Source organism: Monodelphis domestica, chromosome 3 (assembly GCF_027887165.1).
Source record: "Monodelphis domestica isolate mMonDom1 chromosome 3, mMonDom1.pri, whole genome shotgun sequence".
Lineage (NCBI taxonomy): Eukaryota > Metazoa > Chordata > Mammalia > Didelphimorphia > Didelphidae > Monodelphis > Monodelphis domestica.
Genome location: NC_077229.1, coordinates 138,565,717 through 138,587,124, shown reverse-complemented (window position 1 = coordinate 138,587,124; position 21,408 = coordinate 138,565,717). Strand labels below are relative to the sequence as shown.

General features: G+C 40.9%; 1 protein-coding gene and 1 long non-coding RNA gene across 5 annotated transcripts in view; one reads left to right on the top strand and one right to left on the bottom strand.

Annotated features, from left to right (window-relative positions):
• Positions 1 to 21,408, top strand: part of TBC1D31 (TBC1 domain family member 31) — an 83,082-nt gene that overhangs the window by 13,618 nt on the left and 48,056 nt on the right. For 2 of the 4 annotated variants that reach the window (XM_056823140.1, XM_007488262.2), the window contains exons 2-7: positions 275 to 426; positions 3,662 to 3,808; positions 6,341 to 6,456; positions 7,599 to 7,777; positions 16,850 to 17,001; positions 17,609 to 17,768. In XM_056823140.1, the coding sequence (XP_056679118.1) occupies positions 275 to 426; positions 3,662 to 3,808; positions 6,341 to 6,456; positions 7,599 to 7,777; positions 16,850 to 17,001; positions 17,609 to 17,768 (906 nt within the window). The remainder of the gene's footprint in view (positions 1 to 274; positions 427 to 3,661; positions 3,809 to 6,340; positions 6,457 to 7,598; positions 7,778 to 16,849; positions 17,002 to 17,608; positions 17,769 to 21,408) is intronic. The other 2 variants (XM_056823141.1, XM_007488263.3) reach the window with 1 other exon arrangement.
• On the bottom strand, positions 4,250 to 20,913 carry LOC103102181 (uncharacterized). Its single transcript, XR_465390.3, has 3 exons — positions 20,766 to 20,913; positions 6,008 to 6,203; positions 4,250 to 5,426 (listed from the first exon to the last, which is right to left on the bottom strand). It is a non-coding gene; the product is annotated as an uncharacterized LOC103102181 (long non-coding RNA).

Sequence of the window (21,408 nt, the reverse complement as noted above, 5' to 3'; positions counted from 1 at the left end):
ATTAAGATTTTTTTTAAAAAGGATGAATGGAATTGGAGCTGAGGAATGTCAGAATAGAATTAGTGAAAGAATAGATCTAAGAGCAGGCCTCTGAGTCAGGAAGGCCTGAGTTCAAGTCTTGCCTCTGTCACATTCGCTCTGTGACCTTGGGTACTCAGTGTTCCACAGACTCTTAAGATTAGAAGTTTCAGAATGGCTTCTAGTCTCCATGGGTAAAAGAAATGGCCTTCCTACCACAAATGTTTACCATCTCCTTCTCCGGTTCATTTTACAGATGAGGAAACTGAGGCAAACAGAGTTAGTCAACTTACCGGGGGTCACTGAGCCAGTGTCTGAGGTCAGATTTGAAATCAAGAAGAGGAGTCTTCAACAAAACAAAAGAAAACTTAACTGTTTCCATAGCATTTACTTTACTCTAAGCCTGAGGTAAATGGTACAAGCTATTATCCCCATTTTTCAAATGAGGAAACCTAAGGTCAGAGAAGTTAAATAAACTTGCCTGTGGACATGCCTGGGACATGTGCAAGGCGTCATCCCACCTGGGTCCAGAATGCTCTCCATTCTGGCATGTTGCCTACTGTGTCTTTAACTGGAGAAGAGGCCAGGACGCAGAGGGAGCAGCTGGGCTGGGGTCTGCCCTCATCCTTGTAGGACTTAAATTAATATCCAGCAACTCCAAGTATTAATTTTATAAAGTTTATTAATAATCACTTGAAGTAGAAGGAATAAAAAGGAAATCGAAGTAAAAAAAACACCTAATTATTTAACAAAATTAAGACCATATGACTTAAGTTCTCCTTGCCTATTTAAAAAGCCCACTCCACTAAAGCCTTGACAGGAAGACAGGAGAGTGAGAGACGGGGCTACACCAAATTTATATCCTCCATCAGCAGTAAGGTGAGGAGAGTGGAGTGCTAGGAATTGTAGTTTTTAGGGTAACAGGTTCTAATTACACATTCTGGAGCGTCCATGTCCTCTTCTGACCATGTGAGGGAAGTGTGGGCTGCTGTCATTAGTTAGCTCTTCTTTCACCTGGGATTTCACGGGATCAGATTTAGATCTGTGAGGGGCCTCAGAACCCCTGGCGTTTTGCTGCTTCTGAGGATGCAGGGGGGCAGTCTGGCTCACCGAGGCAGGATCAAAATCAAAGTTCTTGACTGAAGATGGACTGTGCCTCCTCTCGATAGTCCATGGGCAGCTGGGTGGCTCAGAGACTAGAGTGCCAGGCCTGGTGTCAGGGAGAACCTTGGGGAAGGGATCATGCAGAGACCTCCCAGATAAGGAGCCTCAAGAGAGTTTCCTCATTTGTAAAAGGAGCTGAAGAAGGACAGACTAAATACTCCCCAGTGGGATCACGGAGAGCCAGACACAACTGAAATGACTGAACACACACACAACTAGTGTTTTTATCCTTTGTTTAAGCAACTTTTTCAAATAGGACTCCTTTTATTTTATTTTTTTAAACGTTTACCTTCTGTCTTTAGAAAAAGTACTATGTATTGGCTCTAAGGCAGAGGAGCAGTAAGGGCTAGGCTATAGGGGTTAAGTGACTTGCCCAAGGTTACACAATTTGGAAGTATCTGGGGTCAAATTTGAACCCAGGACCTCCAGTCTCCGGGCTTGGCTTTCTATCTACTGAGTCACCTTGCTGCCCAAATGGCAACCCCTTTTTAACATAAAACTTTTACACACTATCCCATGATAATAGTAATTGTACTAATAATATCTAAGAAAATATATGGTAAGAGAAAGCTACCATGGTTTTAAATGAATTGTGTTTTATTAATTACAAGAGCCATACATATATAATGTAGCAAGTGTAGGATTTAAACTAATGTCCAATACTCCAAGTATTATATTTATAAAGTTTATTAATAATCACTAGAAGTAAAGGAATACCAGAGTAATTATCTAACAGAATAAAACCACGTGACTAGTTTTTCTGCCTGCTCAAAAACCCCACATCCACAGCTGCCACAGGAAGAGAAGAGAGTAAGAAACTACACAGAATGTATATCCTGCCTACATCAGCATGTAACAACAAGAGGAGAGGGGTTCTGGGAATCATTGTTCTAGAGCACAGATGTTAATTTCACACAAGTATATACACATGAGACATGAATTCAGCCTAGAGAAGAAGGACTCTCAGCACATTTGTTGGATTTAAATGAGGTACAAAATGGCAACACTATGTACTGTTGAGTTTATGGATCCCCTGCAGTTAGCCCACAGCCATCCAGGAAGGTTGGGAATCTCTCTGGACCATGCTAAGCCAACAGACAATTACACCATTCCCTTGTGCAGGCTTTTGTACCTTCTTTGGCAGTCAGTCCAGTTTTGTTGTTGTTTGTGTTGGGTTTTTTAACCTTTACCTCCTGTCTCAGAATCGGTACTAGTATTGGTTCCAAGGTAGAGGTTGAGGTGGGGGGGGGGGGGGGGGCGCGTTAAATGACTTGCCCAGGGTCACACAGCTAGAAAGTGTCTGAGGCCAGATTTCAACCCAGATCCTCCCAACATCAAGCCTGGTCCTCTATCTGCCCATCTTAATTTCTGTTTGACTTGGAGCAATTTTCACTCACTGATAATATCTAATTAATAGAATCTATACTTTTCACAGATTAGTGATTTTCACCAAGAAAAATTACAATATGTCTGTCACGTTATTTACTTCTTTGACAGTGACTGACCAAATGGGTGCCAGAATGAGTAGAGAGCAAATTTGGAGCCAGGAAGATCTGGGTTTGAGTATGATGTTGGCTTGTTACTGGCTGTGTCACTCTGGGCCCCTTTCTGTACCCAGGCAGTTCCCTAAGGTGCAGAAGAGATGCCATTGCCCATGCGTAGTGGGAGTGTCACCCTTGAGCCCTTCCCAAATCAGGAGAATTTCAGCTCCAGGCCAACCCCCAAACAGTTCCTAAACTTGTTATTATGTTTCCCTTCAAAAATTATTTTTTAAAATTTTCTTGAGCTGGAGGGGAGTGTTTAGTTTTGCTTTTGTTTTTGAAAACATTTCTGGCCACCAGTTGGGGAATAGGTGAACAAGTTGTGGTATATAATTGTTATGGAATACTGTTGCACCCTAAGAATGGATGAACAAGACGAGTTCATGAAAACCTGGAAAGACTTCTATGAACTGATGTAAAGTGAAATGAGCAGAATCAGGAGAACGTTGTTTATAGTAACTGAAATATTAGACGATGATCATCTGGGGAGGACTAAGCAGTTATGAGCAAGCAGTGCAGGGACCCCAGACAGACCAAGAAATGCTAACCAGCACCTTAGAAGGAATGTCAAGGTGTGAATGCAGATCGAACCATTTCTTGCCTCCCTTCTTGAGTTTTTTCTTACATGTGCTGTACATGTCTTCTTTCACAGCATGAGGCATAAGGAAATTTGTATTATATGACAACACTGGAATAACCTTTTTTCAGATCATGTGCCACTTGGGGAGGGAGGGAATGAATCTGGATTGTAAAAGATCAGAACACAATTGTTTAGAAATTATTTCTATGTATAATTGAAAAAAATGAAATAGAAAGGGGAGAAAAAAGGAAACACCACTTCTTCAACTCTAAAAAGTGCCCCATAAACCTATTTTTTTTAAATGTCCAGGAGGGCCAGATATGCCCTTTGATGAATGTTGTTTTTTCATTCTAAACAGACTTATAGTGAACATTGTTCACACTGCTGCGGAATACCAGCCGAAGGCTCTGAGGTTTTTGAATGTGGCTTTTGATTCTACAGGAGATTCCTTCCTTGCTGGAGATCACCAGGGCAATATTTATGTTTTTGACCTCAGTGGAAACAGGTAAGCGTATTTTCCAGTTGGCTGCATCCAATTTAAACAGGCTGGGCCTGGCTACACACACCTGTGCTCCTTGCTGCAGGGTGGATCCTTGAGCTCAGGAGCTCTGAGCTGCCCTGAGTTAGTGGGGAGGTTCTGCCTGAAGTCATTCCAGTGAGGTAAGCCCCTAGAACAAGAACCTCTAGGCTGACTGAGGAGGGGCTGAACCAGGGCAGATCGAGGCTTTTTTGTGGTCTCTGGTGGAATCAGGACTGGTCTCTGTACATCCAAACTGAGTGAGCTAGGGAGACCTAGGCTAAAAAAATTCCAGGTGATCAGCTATATGCCCTGGGGCAGAGATAGCCAACACAGCCTGTGGGCCCAAACCAGATTAAACTATTGTTGGGGAATATTTAATAGAGTAAATGAAAATAGGAACAGGTAGGTGGCTTCAGTGGATGGAGAACCAGAACCTGGAGTTGGAAGGTCCTGGATTTAAATCTAGCCTCTGTCACTTCCTAACTGTGTGATCCCAGGCAAGACATTTAACTCTCATTGCCTGGCCCTTACGCTTTCCTGCTTTGGAACTGATGCTTGGTATTGATTCAAGACAGAAGGTAAAGGGTTTCTTCTTTTTAATGCAGTAGAACATAAATGACTCTTTGGTGTGGTTTTCTAAGGCAGTGGTGGCCTACAGGGGACCCTTATGTACAGTTTGTGGCCTCGTTTTTATTTGAGTTTGATACTCTGAAACTATGAGTAGGACATGGCACCTGCCTTACTAAAGAAATGATTGATTAATTTGGAGGGTTTCTATCCTGTTGGATGGTATAGAGGACATAACACTGGGCTTGGAATCAGGAAGAATTACCTTCCTGAATTCAAAGCCAGCCTCAGACATTTACTAGCCATATGACCCTGAGCAAGCCACTTACCCCTGTTTGCTTCAGTGACCTCATCTGTAAAATGGACCAGAGATGGAAATGGCAAACCCTTCCAGTATCTTTGCCAAGAAAACCCCAAATGGGATCATGAAGAGTCAGACAGGACTGAAAATGACTAAACCACTATCCATCACTTATTTTCTTTTTAATATGTGAGCCCCATTTCTTCTTTACCAGTACTTCATCTTCATTTACTGCCTGCTGGACCCCCTGGCATGATCAGGGTACTATTTCATGGATTATTGTTGCAGTGTACCAGATCAGGAATGTGGGAGAATGAAGGTTACTGCACATATGGCTGGTTTACCTGGTACTTGATCCCCTGAAAAATCTTGCCAGCCCTTCAGCCCTTGCCAGTGCAATGAGCAGTGTTGTGCAGAATGAGGATTCGGAGGTGCGGGTGCTAGGCACCTCTGGCTTGAGAGATTAAATGGTACATGCACTCGTAGTTTATAAACACTCAGTCAATTTCGTTGTATTCTAAAACCTTGAAAGTTTGTCATCTAGCATCATGTTCATGGATGATAACTCATATAACAATATAATCTGTCCTGCTGGCAAGCAGGAGTATTTCCTTATCTCTTTGCTGGGACCTTTATTGATCTTTCCAGAATTCCATAGTTGCCTCTCTCTGAAGATAATCCTGTTGGTTCTGAATATCTGTGACTACAGAGTAGGGAGCCAGCATCCTTTCTGTCCTGTGCAAATAAAATGGGAGGCCTTTTGGTTCTGCACCCCTTTGACACCTGCTTGATCAGCCCCATCTGAGTGAGGCTGGTTGTACACCGATTACCTTTGACAGTCAGGATGGACAGTGCTTTCTGGACAGGCTCCCCAGAGCCCCAGAGTGCTGCTCAGCAATGGCTCTGCCTCTCAGGGGTCCAAGTGACCAATATCCCACGTCAGCTTTTGGGGACAGGTTTTGAAGGTTTGGGCTTTTTTCCAGGAAATAACTTAGAGCTTAGAAAGATATTTGGGGGCGGGTAGGTACCAGGCCTGGAGCCAGGAGGACCGGAGTTCAAGTCTGCCCTCAAACAATTCCTAGCTGTGTGACCCTGGGCAAGTTTCATAATCCTGAATGCTTAGTTCTTGCCACACTTCTGCCTTAGAATTGATATTAAGTCAGAAAGTAAGGGTTAAAAAACCCCAAACCCCAACAATATTTCATTTGCTTCTGGGCTGATTAATTTAGGATCATTTCACCCCAGACATTTAGTGAGTTCCTGCTATGTACCAGGTCCCACAGTAGATAGAAAGGCAACAATGAAATAGTGCTGACCTTCACAGGCCTCCCATTCTAGAAGTGGTGACGACATCCACATAAGGCAATACCCAGAATGGATACAGTCACCCGGGAGGTGGCAGGCGAGGATAGCCCTGACTGTCCGAGGTGTTTCATAAGCTGAGTCTTGAAGGAAAGGAAGAATTCTGAGAGGCAGCAGTGAGGTGGGAGAGCCTTTCCCCCAGGAGGGCACCTGCAAAGGCCAGAGAGATGATCCTTTGTGAGGTACAGAGAGGGGAGGAAAGGGAGGGAGTAACAATAGCCTGGGAAGTTATCACGGCATAATTAGCTTAGCACCACCCATACTAACTAATCCATTTTTTTAAATAGGTTTACCCTTGTTCAGCGAACATTGCAAGCTTCCACAGCTCTCGCCTTTAATCTTCACAGGAAGACTGAATTCCTGGTGGCTTTGGCAGATTATTCCATTAAGTGTTTTGATACAGGTAAAAAGCCTTCCTGCTCATCTGTCTGTAATATGGTAAGATGTCATTGATGGTCCAAAAGCAAGACATGCCTATGATTGCCTTTTGGTCTACTCAGTAGATTTTGAATTGTGCCATACTTTGGGTATCATTTGAGCCTTACTATGCCTCAGGGAGACAGGTGCTATTAGTGTCCTCATTTTTAAATGACTTACCTAGAGTCATAGAGCGGGTGAGGATCTCTGGACAGATTTGAACTGGTATTCCAGCCTCTAGATCCCGGACTCTGTCCACTGGCCACCTAGCTGCCGCTAAGATTTTATGGACCACCATTTAAAGACCTCGTGGCTGTCAGTTGGTTTCAAGATGCAGCTATTGACTCATGTTTTGTGAATCTAACTTCCAAAAGGACCCCAAGATGTATCTTGATTTTCTTTTTTAGTAATGATTCGTTCCTGGTAAAACTCAATTAACCCTTTCCAAAGCTGTAGAAATAAGCAAACTGGTCATGGCCAGTTCAAACTGATGTTCCTCTGGAGTAAAAAAATTATTATTCTCTTCAGACTCAAGGAACAAGTTTTTCTGTTTGTCTTTACCTTTTTTAAAACTAGCTATAGTTCTACAATAAGTATTTTAGTTACAAGTAAAGCCAGATACTTGAAGAATGAATATTAGTGTTCTGAATATTACTATATACACATTTTAAATAGTGTTCCTAACAGTAGATTTGGAGATTGATTCATCTTATCCTCAAGACATTTATTTGAACTTTGAACATTGGTCATCAAAAGCAAGAAGAGAACCAAATTCTACAAGATGCCCATTTATGCAGAACTTAGAAGTGACAGGAAACATTTTCTCAGACTCAAAAGTCATTTCCATCGTTGTGGTTTTTACCTTTTTTAAAGATATGTCAGCTTTAGATAGGCTCTGCTTACCTTTGTAACTATAACAAAAGTAGTTATCCTAGTTCTACTAAAGGAATGAGTTGTTCCAGAATATGTCTTTTTATCCTGAGTGTACCTAGCATGCATTACAATTCTGAATCTGTTGTAAAGATATTTCTTTGTTTAAAACCTAGCCCAGTACACTGAATATTCAGCAGATTTCAAATAAAACCCTATTTGCCATCCACTTTGTAAGATTTAAAGTTTGTATTACAGTCACTAAAGAGCTGGTTAGCTGGATGAGCGGGCATGAATCTTCAGTATTTTCCATCTCTGTCCATGCATCGGGGAGGTATGCCATCACCACATCACTTGACACAGCCCAGCTTTGGGACCTGGATACTTTTCAGAGAAAACGAAAGCTTAATATCAGCCAATCTGTGGCCATACAAAAGGTCAGTAAAGAGGGAATTTATGGTAAGAAATGATTCACCTCAGTTTTAGATTCTGATTGAATGTGTTTATATTAATTGTATTTTTCAAAGATTTTCTGGTCAATATTTGGCCGTATCTTTGTTTATAAAAGTGATCATAGAGGGCAACCAGGTGACTTAGTGGATTGAGAGCCAGTCCAGATAGGAGGTCTTGGATTCAAATCTGGCCTCAGATGCTTCTGTTATGGGTAATATTTGATCTTGTTTGGGGATTGGATATAGTTTTTTTTTCTATATCTTGATTATCCAAAAATAACACTGAAAACATATTCACTGATTCTTCAGGCAGCTCTTATGAAATGCCACCATCAGAGGTACACACTTTAACTTGCATAATAAATCTCTCTGACAGATACATAGTTTGGCATTAATAAAAATGAATGCTCAATAGATAAAGATCCCACTGAAACTATTCTAGGTGACAGCTTTTTAACTTCAAAAGGAGTCCCTGAAATTCCTTCAACTTTCATTGATCCTATGGAATTACACTGTGAATCTGGTGAATTAATTAAAACTGATCTAGATGCCTCAGTATTCAACAGTTATATATAGTATTGCCAATTTTCAATGTAACATGAGGTTCTGTCCTATTGGGGGGAGAATGAACAGATATTATTGGTATTGATATTTTTAGGTTAGGAAATTTAAATTCTTCAGTTTGTACTTCATTAATTCCTTCTCCCCTAGTAAACCTTCATAATGATATACCATGCACCCCTTTCTGGGATTCTTCTCTTTGAGTGTTTGCATTCTGAATTTGGTTAGCATTGCATGTTTTTGCACCAGCGCTTATATAATTTAGTAACTGATTTGCTTCATTTTGGCTATTGCTCCTATCATGGTATCCACTATTGTACCCATTTCTATAATTGCCTCGGTTATTTTAATTGTTGATCCTGAAATAGTTATTGTTGCCATTATATCTAAAATTATCTCTAAAGTGGCCCCCATTTTGTCTAAATACTTGATTCCAACATCTGCAGTTAAGCATCAAATGCCCCTTTTTACTGCAAAGTTAGCATGTTGGTCCTTGATTATTAAATTGTCTTCATTGCCTATATTCCCTTGCAGTATCCAACCCAACTGTTGTTTTTTTTCCCCACCTTATTTAATTTAATTTTTAGTTCTTTTATTTCCCTTTTCAAGTCTTCTACTCTTTCAGTGTTTCCCTCATTTCTTTTTCTCTCTATCTGTATTGAAAATATACATTGCCACACACCTGAGCTCATCAATCTCCAAATTGTGCCAGTCTGGACAATTAAGTTTAAAGTAATTTTTATTACTGTGCAGCAATTTTTGACAAATTGTCTGTGCAGGTGACACACATTCCTTTCCTTTGTAATGTCCAGGTCTATATAACATTCTCCCAGTTCAATTAACCTATCTATGTAAGTAGATGGAGTTTCTCTAATTTCTTGCCTTCGTTTCTCGAATTTCATATAGGTCCCTGGCTTGTCAGAACTTCCCTTCATCATTTTGATAATTGCTTGCCTTGCTTTTACTAATTTTTGGTAGTCTGATTCCATGTTCATATTCCATTGTGTGTCTGAATCTGGCCAATCTGCAGTTGCCCAATTCTGATTGGTTTCCCTAATTATCTTCTCCTCTCTTTTGCTTAGCAACTCATCCATCAAAAATTCAAAATCCAAATATGTGGAATTAAATTGCTTACAAATTTTCTCAAAAAAAATTTTTTTATCATGGCAATAGGTTCCTCCTCAAAAGAAGGAGTACTTCTTTTGAACCCATTCATATCTGCCTGAGTAAATGCCTTCTGATGTCTAATATTAATTAACTCATGTTCTGGAGTAAGTTTTGGCTCCTCACGGAGTGGAAAAAAAAGTACTATCCTTATTATTGGTTTGGTTTTGCCTTGCAGTGGTGTTATTATTTGAGTTATAAGCAGTGGTCTTAGTTTTTTCCTTTGTGGGCTTAACATTAAGCAAGTCTTGGCCTGGATTTACTGGTAGTATCTCACAAAGAGGGACAAAACTATTATCATTGTCCGTATTCTTGCCATTTAGAAGTTGCTCTATTATTTTTTGCCTCATAATAATGTTCTCTTGATATCTTAATTTTGTTTCTGTTTGATAATCCCTTAGTTGGTATTTCTTTCTGACCAGTATGAGTCAGAAGAGAACATATTTGGTCCTTTATTATCAATCCCTATAGTATCACTAAACCTGCTATTGGTATCCATTTTAATATATCCAGTATAGTAAGATACACAATATCCATTACTATTTTAGGGATGGGAAGCTCTTTAAAATATGCTGGAATCTCTTCAGTTATTATTTGAGCCATAGTCTGTACAACCATGGTTCCTCTCAGTTTCTTTTAGTATTTTTGACAGATTGTAGATTCTGATCCATATTTGGCTCGCCAATTGTTATGGGTAACATTTGATCTTGTTTTGGGATTGGTAATAGATAGCTGATTGTTCCTTATCAATTGGTATAGATAGGGTTAAGCTATTAGGGTAACCTAGTTATAGATGGTGGATGAATTTGCTGGGCTCAGCTTAATCCAATACTTATTTATTAAATATGAGGATAGACAGGGACAGGATGAAGGAGGTAGAGATAAAGCAGGAAATATATTATTCTAATACTAATATTCTAGATAAATCCCCCCTTTCTAAATCCTCATGGATTTGCTTCTTGTTCACCAAGGATGAACCTCCTTAAAAATATTCTCAACTATCTATCTAAGACCCAATTCTACTTAAACTTATTCTAATATATGAACTTCAAATATTAACTTCATTAAATTATTTATCAAAATTCATAAGTTGCCTCAGTTAACTGTTTAGATGTGACAATTAGAAATCAATAACCTCTCTGACTTCCCCAGTAGGGAGCCTGATCCTCATGCTGTTCCAGTGAGAGCCAATAGAGCCCTCCACTGGCAGCTGTTTCTCCCTTCAGGAGAACAGTTCTCACACCAAACAAACTCTTTCCAGCTTCACAGATACTCTTCCAACTTCTCAAAATTAATTTTAACTGAAATTACTAACAGATAGTCTCAGAGAAAAGTCTCCAGCCACCTGCACAAGATGGCGAGTTCAAGAGAATAGCCAAGAGTTCTCTAAGTCTTCCCAACATGTAAATCTTCCTTAAAGTGACCACTATGATTTTTCCCTGGACGTGCCTTAAAGGGGACAAGAAAAAAATCCTTTCTCTGATATTTATCTCTGCTTCTAATTATGCTAGATAACTAATTAATAACTAATTAAAGTCAACACTTCCTATCTATGTGACCCTGAACAAATCACTTCACCCCCATTGCCTAGCACTTACTGTTCTCCTGCCTTGGAACCAATACATAGTATTGATTCTAAGATAAAAGGTAAGAGTTAAAAAAAAAAGTCATCATACCATCAGATTATTTTTCCTCTAACTTAGCCAACTAAAATACCCAGTAGAGTTTCAGTTGCCACCCATAACTATAGAGCATATTTTCAGTGTGCATTTTCTTAACACAGCCACTAGATAATAGTATTTTTGAAAAACAGCTTATATATTCTTTTTATATCTACCTAGCAAAGTTAAATTTATATGAGCACTCCATATATGCTAGTGTTAAATTATATTCATGATATTACTTTTAGTTTTTGTCATAAGTGGTTATTTCATGTTAATGCCAAAAATCCATTTCAACAGAAAACTCAGCGTCCTTTAAATAAAGAGATAAAAGTTGTAGCAAGTTTATTCATTAGAGATTTGAACCAAATACTTAGTAGTCTTTTCCTTCTAATTGCCTTAGTTTTTAAATTGAATTTTAAATCCAAGAGAAGAGACCATTCTCTGACTCCATTGGGACCTGATTGCCACAGAACCCACATGGCAAAACAAAGTCACGGAAACCATCTGTCTCTCCCTCCCCCCCTCCCCCCCCACGGGATCTCAGTCAGTCTCTGTGGGACAGACGCCAGGTTTATACACTTGCTGCCAAGGCTGGAGAGCTGCCAGCTCTAACCTTCGTGGACATTTAAATTACAAAGAGATGTCCCTGACATATAGGATTCCAGATGCTTATGAATTAGAATTACCTGCAGACATTGTAGCCACCTTGGATAGATTTGAATCAAAGTGTAATGTTTTAGAGGAGACAAGTAGCAGCATTTTATAAAAAGTAAATCTAGTGTGGAAAACAGGAAATTATCATAACCTCATCTTTTTTTCCCCAAACCCTTACCTTCCATCTTAGAATCAATCCCATGTATTGGTTCCAAGACAGAAGAGCAGTAAAGTCTAGGCAATGGGAGTTAAATGACTTGCCCAGGGTCACACATTGAGGAAGTGTCTTGAGGTCGTATTTGAACTCAGGACCTCCTGTCTCTAGGCCTGGCTCTCCATCCAGTTGCCCCCTATGGTAACCTAATGTTAAACGTTTCTTTCTTGTTCAATTTCAAGATGCTATCCCAACAAGTAAGTTGGCTCCTATTTCTTTTGAGTGAAGCATGCTTTGGTAAGTTTTTAGTGGACTTTATAGCCCAAAGATAAGGGAACCCACCTGCCAGCCACCCCAAAAAACACTAAAAAAAGTTAAATTTAAAGTAGGAAAAAATGAAAGCAGAAAAGCTCTTTGCCAGCACTTGCCAGGCAGTGGTGCTTGGTGGTTGACTGTCAGTAACTGGAACCCCAGGTAAGGGGGTCCTGCTGGATTGCCTTAAGGATTGCTGTGATTTGGAGCAGTGACACTACTTGTCAGGGTACCATTATTCTTGGATACCCTAGTCCTGGGACCACTGTTTAACAAGTTGTCTGGAGGGGCTCCCCCGGGGCTCATGGGATGGAGAGCCAGACCTGGAAGCAGAGAGACTTATCTTCAAATGAGGCCTCAGACACTTCCTAACTGGATGACTCCCTTCCCCCCCCCCCCAAGTCCCTTAATCCCAGCTGCCCAGCCCTCACCTCTCTTCTGATCTGGAGTCAATACTTAGTACTGATTCTAAGCCAGAAAGGAAAGGTTTTCAAACAAACAAAACCAAAGGCTTCTAGTGAATTCGTGTTGTTTTTTTAGTTTCCATTTCTTGTCTAGAAAATTCAGGAATTGTATTGGATGATTTTAGTTTTATTAGTTCAGATTTATTATGGAAAACATTTTAAATTCCTCCATAATTCTTAAGTTATCCTTGTTTCCAGATATCTCTCTCCAGAGAGTGGGCCCTTGTGGGAGAAAACTGTAGTTGAACAAAAGGAAGGTGTCCTGGTGTGATTTCGGATGTGTGCGCTGTCCCCCCCCCCCCCCAGCCCTCCCCTGAGGGCAGGCAGCCATTGTGTTCAGTCACTCACTACTGGCTCTCCTTTTATTGATGCCCTGTTTGCTGTCAGGCCTCCTGCCTGCCCTCCTGTATGCGGCTTACCTGGGTTTGCCGAGTTCCCTGTGCATGAGCTCCCCCAGCTTTCTGAGGGTCTGAGTCTCTGAGTTTAGCTTATAAACCGGAGCAGAGCCCCTCCGGCCCTCTCCACAGCCTGCCCTAGGGAGCTTCCTTCTGACCAACCGCCAATATACCGGAAGTAGCTCTACAGGACCAGTGGGAGGCACAGAGAGAGGGAAGCTCCAGCCTGAAGAGAGGCTGTGGGAACCTTAGGATCAAAGATGGACTTAGCTGGGACAAAGGAAGCTAGAGAACATTCCAGGAAATGCCACGAGCGGAGACAGAGCCCGTGTGCTGGCACTGTTGGACCCAAATGTATTGGGGAGAAGGAGGAGGAGGAGACAGAGCCCGTGTGCTGGCACTGTTGGACCCAAATGTATTGGGGAGAAGGAGGAGGAGGAGGAGGGTGCTGGTGATGAAGGCTCCGAATGCAGATGGGATTTTGTGTCTGCTCCTGCTGCTGAACTTGATGGAGGAGGGGAGTGAGGAGCCAGAGCCAGGCCTTAGAGGTGTTTGGATGCCTGTACTGAGCCTGATTGAATGGAGAGGCTGGAGGCCAAAGGCCAGGCTTCGGGAGATGAAGGCCTTGCTCTTAGAGGGCAGTGCAAAGGGTAGAGAAGGGAGAGTGTGAGAGGCATCATGGAAAGGAAATTCACAAAGTCAACAGTGTGGCAGTAGGAGGGGAGAGACCATGAAGATTCCAGGAGTGGGCAACCCACCCTCGTCACAGCCAGGTGCTGACTCACTTCCCCATTTCTGTCAGAGCCAAGAAGAGGTATCAATTTTAAGAGGAGTGGCAAAAGTGGGGAAATTGGGGCTGTCTTTTCAGGTCACCTAGGCGGGGAGTGCGTGAGGCCTCGATGCTGGGGCTCCTCTGGTATGCTCTGTGCCGGGCTATTGTCCTGAAAGATAGGGAGATATGGGCACCAGCTCTCCTCCCTGAGCCCTCTGGGCTGCCTCAAGCTTCAGAGAGTCCCAAGCCTCTTCATAGCACTACTGCTGCCTCCCTAAGGAGCACACAGCCTCCGCCTCTGGGACTTGCCTCGAGGACTGGGAAAGACTGAGTGAGATCTCCTGGCACAGGGCAAGAGGCTGCCCTCAGCAGCAGGGCATTTTAAATTGAACATTTTCCCTTGATTTGCCGACATTAGCAGTTAGGCGTCAGTGTGCTGCCCACCCAGCATCGCACCCTTTTCTGCTGCAGGTGCGGCTCAGAAGCGACCTTGGCGGAGGCTTTCAGCTTCTGAAGCAAGAAATTATGGTGTTTTCAGAGGGTGGTCATCTCCATTCAAACCCTCCTCCTGCTCCTGGACCATCGTCTACTCCCTAATGCATCAGCCCACTAACCCTGTAGAACCCTGTAATTCTGCTCATTTACTTGCTTTGGCTGCCATCACAAGGAATAACCTTTATTACTTTTCTAGCAAAATCACTTTTTAACAAGAACGTTCTTAGATTTCTTTCTTATGCCATGAGAGCCTGGAGGAGATGTAGATCAACATTTACTGTCAGGTGGACCCTGTTTTTGTTTTTAAGGGATGCCTTTACCTTCTTTCTTAGAATCAAAATGCTAGGCATCAGTTCCAACGCAGAAGAGCTTTAAGGGCTAAGTATTTGGGGTTAAGTGACTTGGCCAGGGTCACACAGCTAGGTAGTATTGGAGATCAGATTGGAATTTAGGGCCTCTTGCTTACAGGCCTGGCTCTATCCACAGAGCCACCCAGGTGCCTCTTAAAGAGCCAGGGCATTAGAATTTTTTTTTTTAAACCCTTACCTTCCATCTTGGAGTCAATACTGTGTATTGGCTCCAAGGCAGAAGAGTGGTAAGGGCTAGGCAATGGGGGTTAAGTGACTTGCCCAGGGTCACACAGCTGGGAAGTGTCTGAGGCCAGATTTGAACCTAGGACCTCCCATCTCTAGGCCTGACTCAATCCACTGGGCTACCCAGCTACCTGCATTAGAATTTTTAAAATTAATTTTAATTTAAAAAATTTTTCCATGTTTACATGATTAATTTTCCTTCCTTCCCCACATCCACCCTCCCAGAGCTGACAAGCAGTTCCACTGGGTTGTACAAATGTTATCACTTGATACTTAGCCCCATATTAGCATTAGAATTTTTTTTAAGCCATTACATTCTGACTTAGAATCAGTTTTAAGACAGAAAAGGGCTAGGCAGTCAGCATTAAGTGGCTTGCTTGGGATCACATAGCCAGGTAGTGGCTGAGGTCAGATTTGTATTTCTTATACAGTGAACCAGTTAAGACATAGCCTTACTAGAGCCATGCTTCTTGAAGAATAAGCCTGAGGGAAAGGACCAAAGGCAGGAAAGACCCCATTCTACCCTAAGGCAGCTCCATCTGCCTGCCATTGAATTAGCATTTCTGCACATAAGCACCACTATCTGCCATGTTTTTTGTGCATGTGTTTATTATATAGAGAGTTAGCTAATGACCATCAATTTACAGTCAAAAAGAACTTTCATCATCCTGTTCAGTGCCTTCATTTTGCAAGTAGAACCTGAGCCACAGAAGGAACAGCTCACTGCCTAGACCTTCATGGAGCCTCCTCTGACTTCCTGTCTGTGCTCTTTGCAGGCCCTCCATGGCACCTAGCGCAGGACCTGATCCCTAGAATAATGTAGTTAATAGTTCATGTTAATAATGTAATAAATGATGGTAAGAATTAATAAATGCTTTGTCAAAAAATTATCTCAAACCATTACTAGTGTTTTCCAATGAAAGTATCAATTAGTATTTATATAGTAGAATAATGGAGATTAAGTGAAGAGACTGTTATGTTTAATGTTGCTGCTGGTTCACTTAGTCTTTGACCTAGCACTAAAAGGGAAGAAGCAATTTGATGTTCTTTCAATAAGGCCACTGTAAGTGTATTGATATAATATTATTAAAATTATCTTACATTCTCATTCATTCACATGGATAAGAAACAATTGCAGAAAACTAACATTTTATAAGTATATTCAAATAGTGCAATTTTTAACTTGAAAAATACTGATTAAGGGGGCAGCTGGGTGGCTTAATGGATTGAGAAACAGGTCTAAAGAGGAAATGACCTGGCCTCAGACACTTCTTAGCTGTGTTACCCCTGGACAAATCACTTAACCCCCATGGCCTAGTCTTACTGCTCGTCTGCCTTCAAACTAATGTATAGTATTGATTCTAAAACAGAAGGTAAGGATTTTTTTAAAAAATAGAAATACTAGAACCAGACCTAGAGACGGGAGGTCCTAGGTTAAAATCTGGCCTCAGCCACTTCCTAGCTGTGTGACCCTGGGCAAGTCACTTAACCCCCATTGCCTAGCCCTTACCACTCTTCTGCCTTGGAACCAATACATAGTATTGATTCCAAGATGGAAGGTAAGGGTTTAAAAAATATATACTTATTAAATTGACATTTAAAATTTTTTTTCTCCTGAGAACTAATTAGAACTATTTCCATTTTGCTTAAACTTTGGCTAACTTCAGAATTATGGAAACTTTTAGAGTAGGTCTGATAATTGAACATTACTGTTGAAAATAGTTTGCTTGTTTCTTTTTAATGACTGAATTGGGAAATATTGGCCCTGTTGCTAAATGTTGTAATTAAAGAATTTTTTATTTTTCTTTCTGGATATTTTTTCCCTTCAGGTATTCTTTCTTCCATTCAGTAACACCATCCTTAGCTGTTTTAGAGACAATTCCATCTTTGCCTGGGAATGTGACACACTTATTTGTAAATATCAATTGCCGCCAACCCCTGCTGAATCTGATCTGAAGTACAAAGTTTTTGCTGTTACCAGGTATGTTTTGATTTTTTTTAAATATATTTTATTGATAACTTTTGTTTTTGTACCACCTATATTTCCCAGTGAACCTTCACTTAAATATGATTGGGGCAGCTAGCTAACACAGAGAATAGAGAGCCAGTCCTGTAGTTGGGAGGACCTGGGTTCAAATTTGACTTCAGATACTTCCTAGCCCTGTGACCCCAAGCAAGTCATTTAACCCTGATTATATAACCCTTGCTACTCTTCTGTCTTTGAATTGATATTAAGGTGGAAGGTAAGGGTTAAAAAAAAATGTGGCTAGAGGACAGAGAGTGCTTCTTGGCTGTCTCTGCCTTTAGAATATCAAGTCTTTTCCTGTTCTGCATAGCATAACAACTACTTTCAAATCACACATATTTTTCTTTATGTGTATGTCTCTATAGGGATATCATATATGTATAAATATTAAAGGCTATATATAATTATATATTTTTAAATTTATAAACATGATTGTTTTCTCTGAATAGATATAAATTTTTCAAGGAACAAGGCAATAGTAATTAATGATGGTCTTTGCAGATGAAATTTTTACCCAGATTTAGTTAATAGGGAAAATTTTCTAACTTCTGTCTTAATGTAGAGACGGTCGAATCTTGGCTGTTGGAGGCAAATCAAACCATCTTCACTTGTGGTGCTTGGAGACCCAACAACTATTTAGAATAATCCAGTTGCCAACAAAAATCCGATCCATTCGCCACATAGAATTTATTCCTGATAGTTTTGATGCTGGTTCTAATCAGGTCAGTTTTGTACCTTTAAAACTTATGTCTTTTGGGGGTCAACTGGGTAGCTCAGTAGATTGGGAGCCAGGCCTAAAGAAGGGACTAGGTTTAAATCTGGCTTCAGACACTTCCTGGCTGTGTGACCCTGGGCAAGCCACTTAACCACCATTGCCTAGCATTTACTACTCTTCTGCCTTAGAACCAATACATTGTATTGATTCTAAGGTAGGAAGTAAAGGTTTTTTTAAAAGCCTTATGTCTTTTTCTTTTTTAAGTGCATTTTCTGAGCTATTGCATATTTCTTGCAGAGATTGAAAGCTATAAAATTTATGTCAAATTATATACTTAAATTGAGAGATGGTTTAGTCTTTCACTATTGAGAGAGAAAAAGAGTGGAGACCCCCCCCCCTTCTCAAAGCAGGGTTCAGGGAAGACAGCACATGTAAAGGGTTGTCTCAGAGAGAGGAGAGGAGGTTTGAAGATTTTCCTCCTTCTGCCTTCCCTCCTTAACTATGTCTGCTCTCCCAGATTTGCTCTTGTCCCTCTTGTACCCCCTCCACTACTCGAGACCAAAGGGTCTCCCTTTGATCTGTTCACTCACACTTGATTCACAGCTTGGGGAAAAGATAACTATTTTAAATGTCAACTCAATCAGAGTAATACAAAGGAATAACTGGAGGAGAAAAGAGGGGAAAAGAATGGGAAAGGAAAGTGGGGGAAAGGGGATCTCTGTCTCTATCTAAACCCTTTTCCCTCCCTCCTTGAGTTTGGGGGCTTTGGCAGCCTGAGCTCCCTGAGAGAAAATCAGGTTGACTCACCCAGGGTTTGTCTCCTTGGCCACAGTTCAGACCCAAGGTAACAGGAGCTGAGGTAAAGTCTGACAGAGATTCAAAATGCCTTTCTCAGGTTTTTCCTTCAGTAGTTTTTTTTTTTCAATTGGGAAATGTTGGGGGAAGGATTTCCAGTCTCAAGCAGGAAAAGGTTGGTAACCCTCAGGAGAAAGTCTTATTCAACCTTTTCTCTTTGGCTTCTTCCAACTGAGAGACCAACTCCTCCCCCAGCCGGAATCTTCTGCTCCTCCAGATTCCAATCTCCTGGGGCCCTTTCCCCCATCTCGGTGATCAGTTCCACACATTCTTCAGCCTGGCACTTTTTCTTTAGTGCCAGCCTCTGTCACAATACTATGTGGTTTGATATTTATATTTGGTCTTACTTAAAGGCAGCATGGAGAAAAAGAATGGAGAGCTGGTCTCAAAGCCAGGAATACTTGGGTGTCCCAGGAATCTCATTGATACTAGCTATATGACTCTGGGCAAGTCACTTTGATGTCTCAGGGCTCTAAGCAACTCTCCAAGACTAAAAGGTGTAGACCTGCTTTGATAGAGAAAATTTCCTCCTTTGAGAGAGCCACATGCCAGTGAAATCACAGGATCTATCCTTATCCCTGTCCCTGTCTTGGCCTTGTTTAAGAACCTAGTTTTTTGTTTTTTGTAGTAGTAATTCACGCATTCTTTATTTTTATTTACTGTTGTAAGGGAGAAAAAGGGGTTTAATTTTGAAAGGGTTGAACTTATATTTTATGAGTGTAGTTGCCAGGAATTTAATTCCAAAGAGATTTTAATTACAATTTATTTTAAAAATATAGAAAGAGTAAAGCAAGAAATCAGAGAGAGGATAAGGTAAGATGTCTAGCCTAAATACTAATTAATTTGCTCCTGGCTGTAAATCTTGAAATTTCTCAGACTTGTGAATGTTAAAAATTTCCCCATCAGGAAATTCTCAATTGGAACAATTCCCTACTGGGAACATTCCCCATTTTGACTGTGAGAACTCATCAGGATCAGAAATGGGAGGACCTCTACTCCACCCATACTTAAGACTGCTTTAGGGGAGAAAACTCCTTGCTAAACAATGAAAGTACTTGGACCCATGCTTATGATGAGGCAGGGAGTTCTTTGAGCCATGCCTGTTTTTAGAATTGATACAATGGGATGCTAGGTACCTATAAAGGTCGGGCAACTTGTAAACTTGCCAGGAGCAAAGAGGTGAAAACTAATTCAGAGGTTTTCTCTTGAGGGGATTAGTCGACTCAGCTGTGTTTTCTCTGGTTCAGACTTACTGAGGGGATTAGTCCACCCAACAGTGTTTTTTCTGATTCAAACTTACTAAAGGGATTAAGTCGACCCAGCAGTGTTTTTGGAATGGGTTGTCCTTTGGAAAACTTCTACAGTGATTGGTAAATGTAAGGACTTAGGGGAGGTGACATAGGAGAAAAACCCCTATATAAGAAAAAGCAAAATCTCTTGAGAAGAGAATCCTTTTGGAGGATCTCTGATGAGGATTGTTTGGGAATAATCTCTGGGGAGAGGCTCTGAAGAAGGGAAGCTCTTGGAGGACAATCTCTAAGGAGGTCTCGCTGGAGCTCCTCTGAGGAGACTGTCACTAGAATCCTTGCTTAGACAGAACCTTGTGGTGAGTGATAAAAGACTGACTGAATGATCTCTCTCTCTTAAGACTCAGGCCTAGGCCATGTTGGCTTAAGGCCCTTCATACTTATTTCCTTTTTCTCTCTTTCTCTCTTTTCTTTAATTCCTCATTGTATTATTAATTAAATTCTCTATAAAACCCAGTTGACTTGGGTATATTCATAATTGGGAATATTTCCCTGGCGACCACCTTATATTTGATTTAAAACAAGACGCTGTAGTGAAAACATATTTTCTGCGCTCACAAATTTACTCACCCACTCTTATATCTATCACAATTTATATCTTCCACTGTTTTACTCACTACAGTTTATGTCTCCAACTCTTTTAACTGCCACAGTTTACAACCACAACAATTTTAAATCTTACATGGCCCCTGGTCAGGGAGAGTTAGTTCTTAACCAGAGGGGTCTCAGAGCTTGTAGTTGAGGCCCTGGGGACACAGGGAGCCTTCTCAAGAAGATAAATCTTTCCTGAGGCTGGTCTCTTCAGAGAAAAACCAGCAGTTAAGAGTCAGCTTTTCACTTACCACATGTCAGTCCAGTTAGGAACAGTGTCTTAGGTCCAGTCAGCAGATCAAAGAATGAAGAATTGTTTCTCACAGGAAGTAATAGCTCCTTTTAAAGATGTTTTTTCTTGCGTCACTTCCTGTGCCTTCCCCTAATTCCACGTCTACCAGTCACAGTTGAAGTCCTGCTCTAGGACTACCCAGGAGGCAGTCAGTCAATTATGATTCATCACCCATTATCACACACGTGGTTCACAGACCTCCCACTTCATGATTAAGTGGGATGTTTGCACTTTTGGTGATTAGATCTAAAAATGGGCAGCTCTCCATATTCAACTTTAAGTACTGTGTTTACTATTATGGGGATTAAATCTAAAAATAGTAAGGGGTTACAATTTAATCTTCACAATCAGGGGAGAGTTAAGTATTTTCATTGTTATAATCAGGGGAGAGTTAAATTTAATCTTCACACTGTTCCAAATTCCTTCCCTTCTATACCTTCTTCCACTAGTGAGAAGGCAAGAAATATGATACCTGTTATACATATGAAGTCATAAAAAATATTTCCACATTAACCATATCATACAGTCTTAAATGATATTTTTATTTTCAGAATAATTTACAGAAATTGACTATTTTAATATAGGTGGAACAAATAAACTTA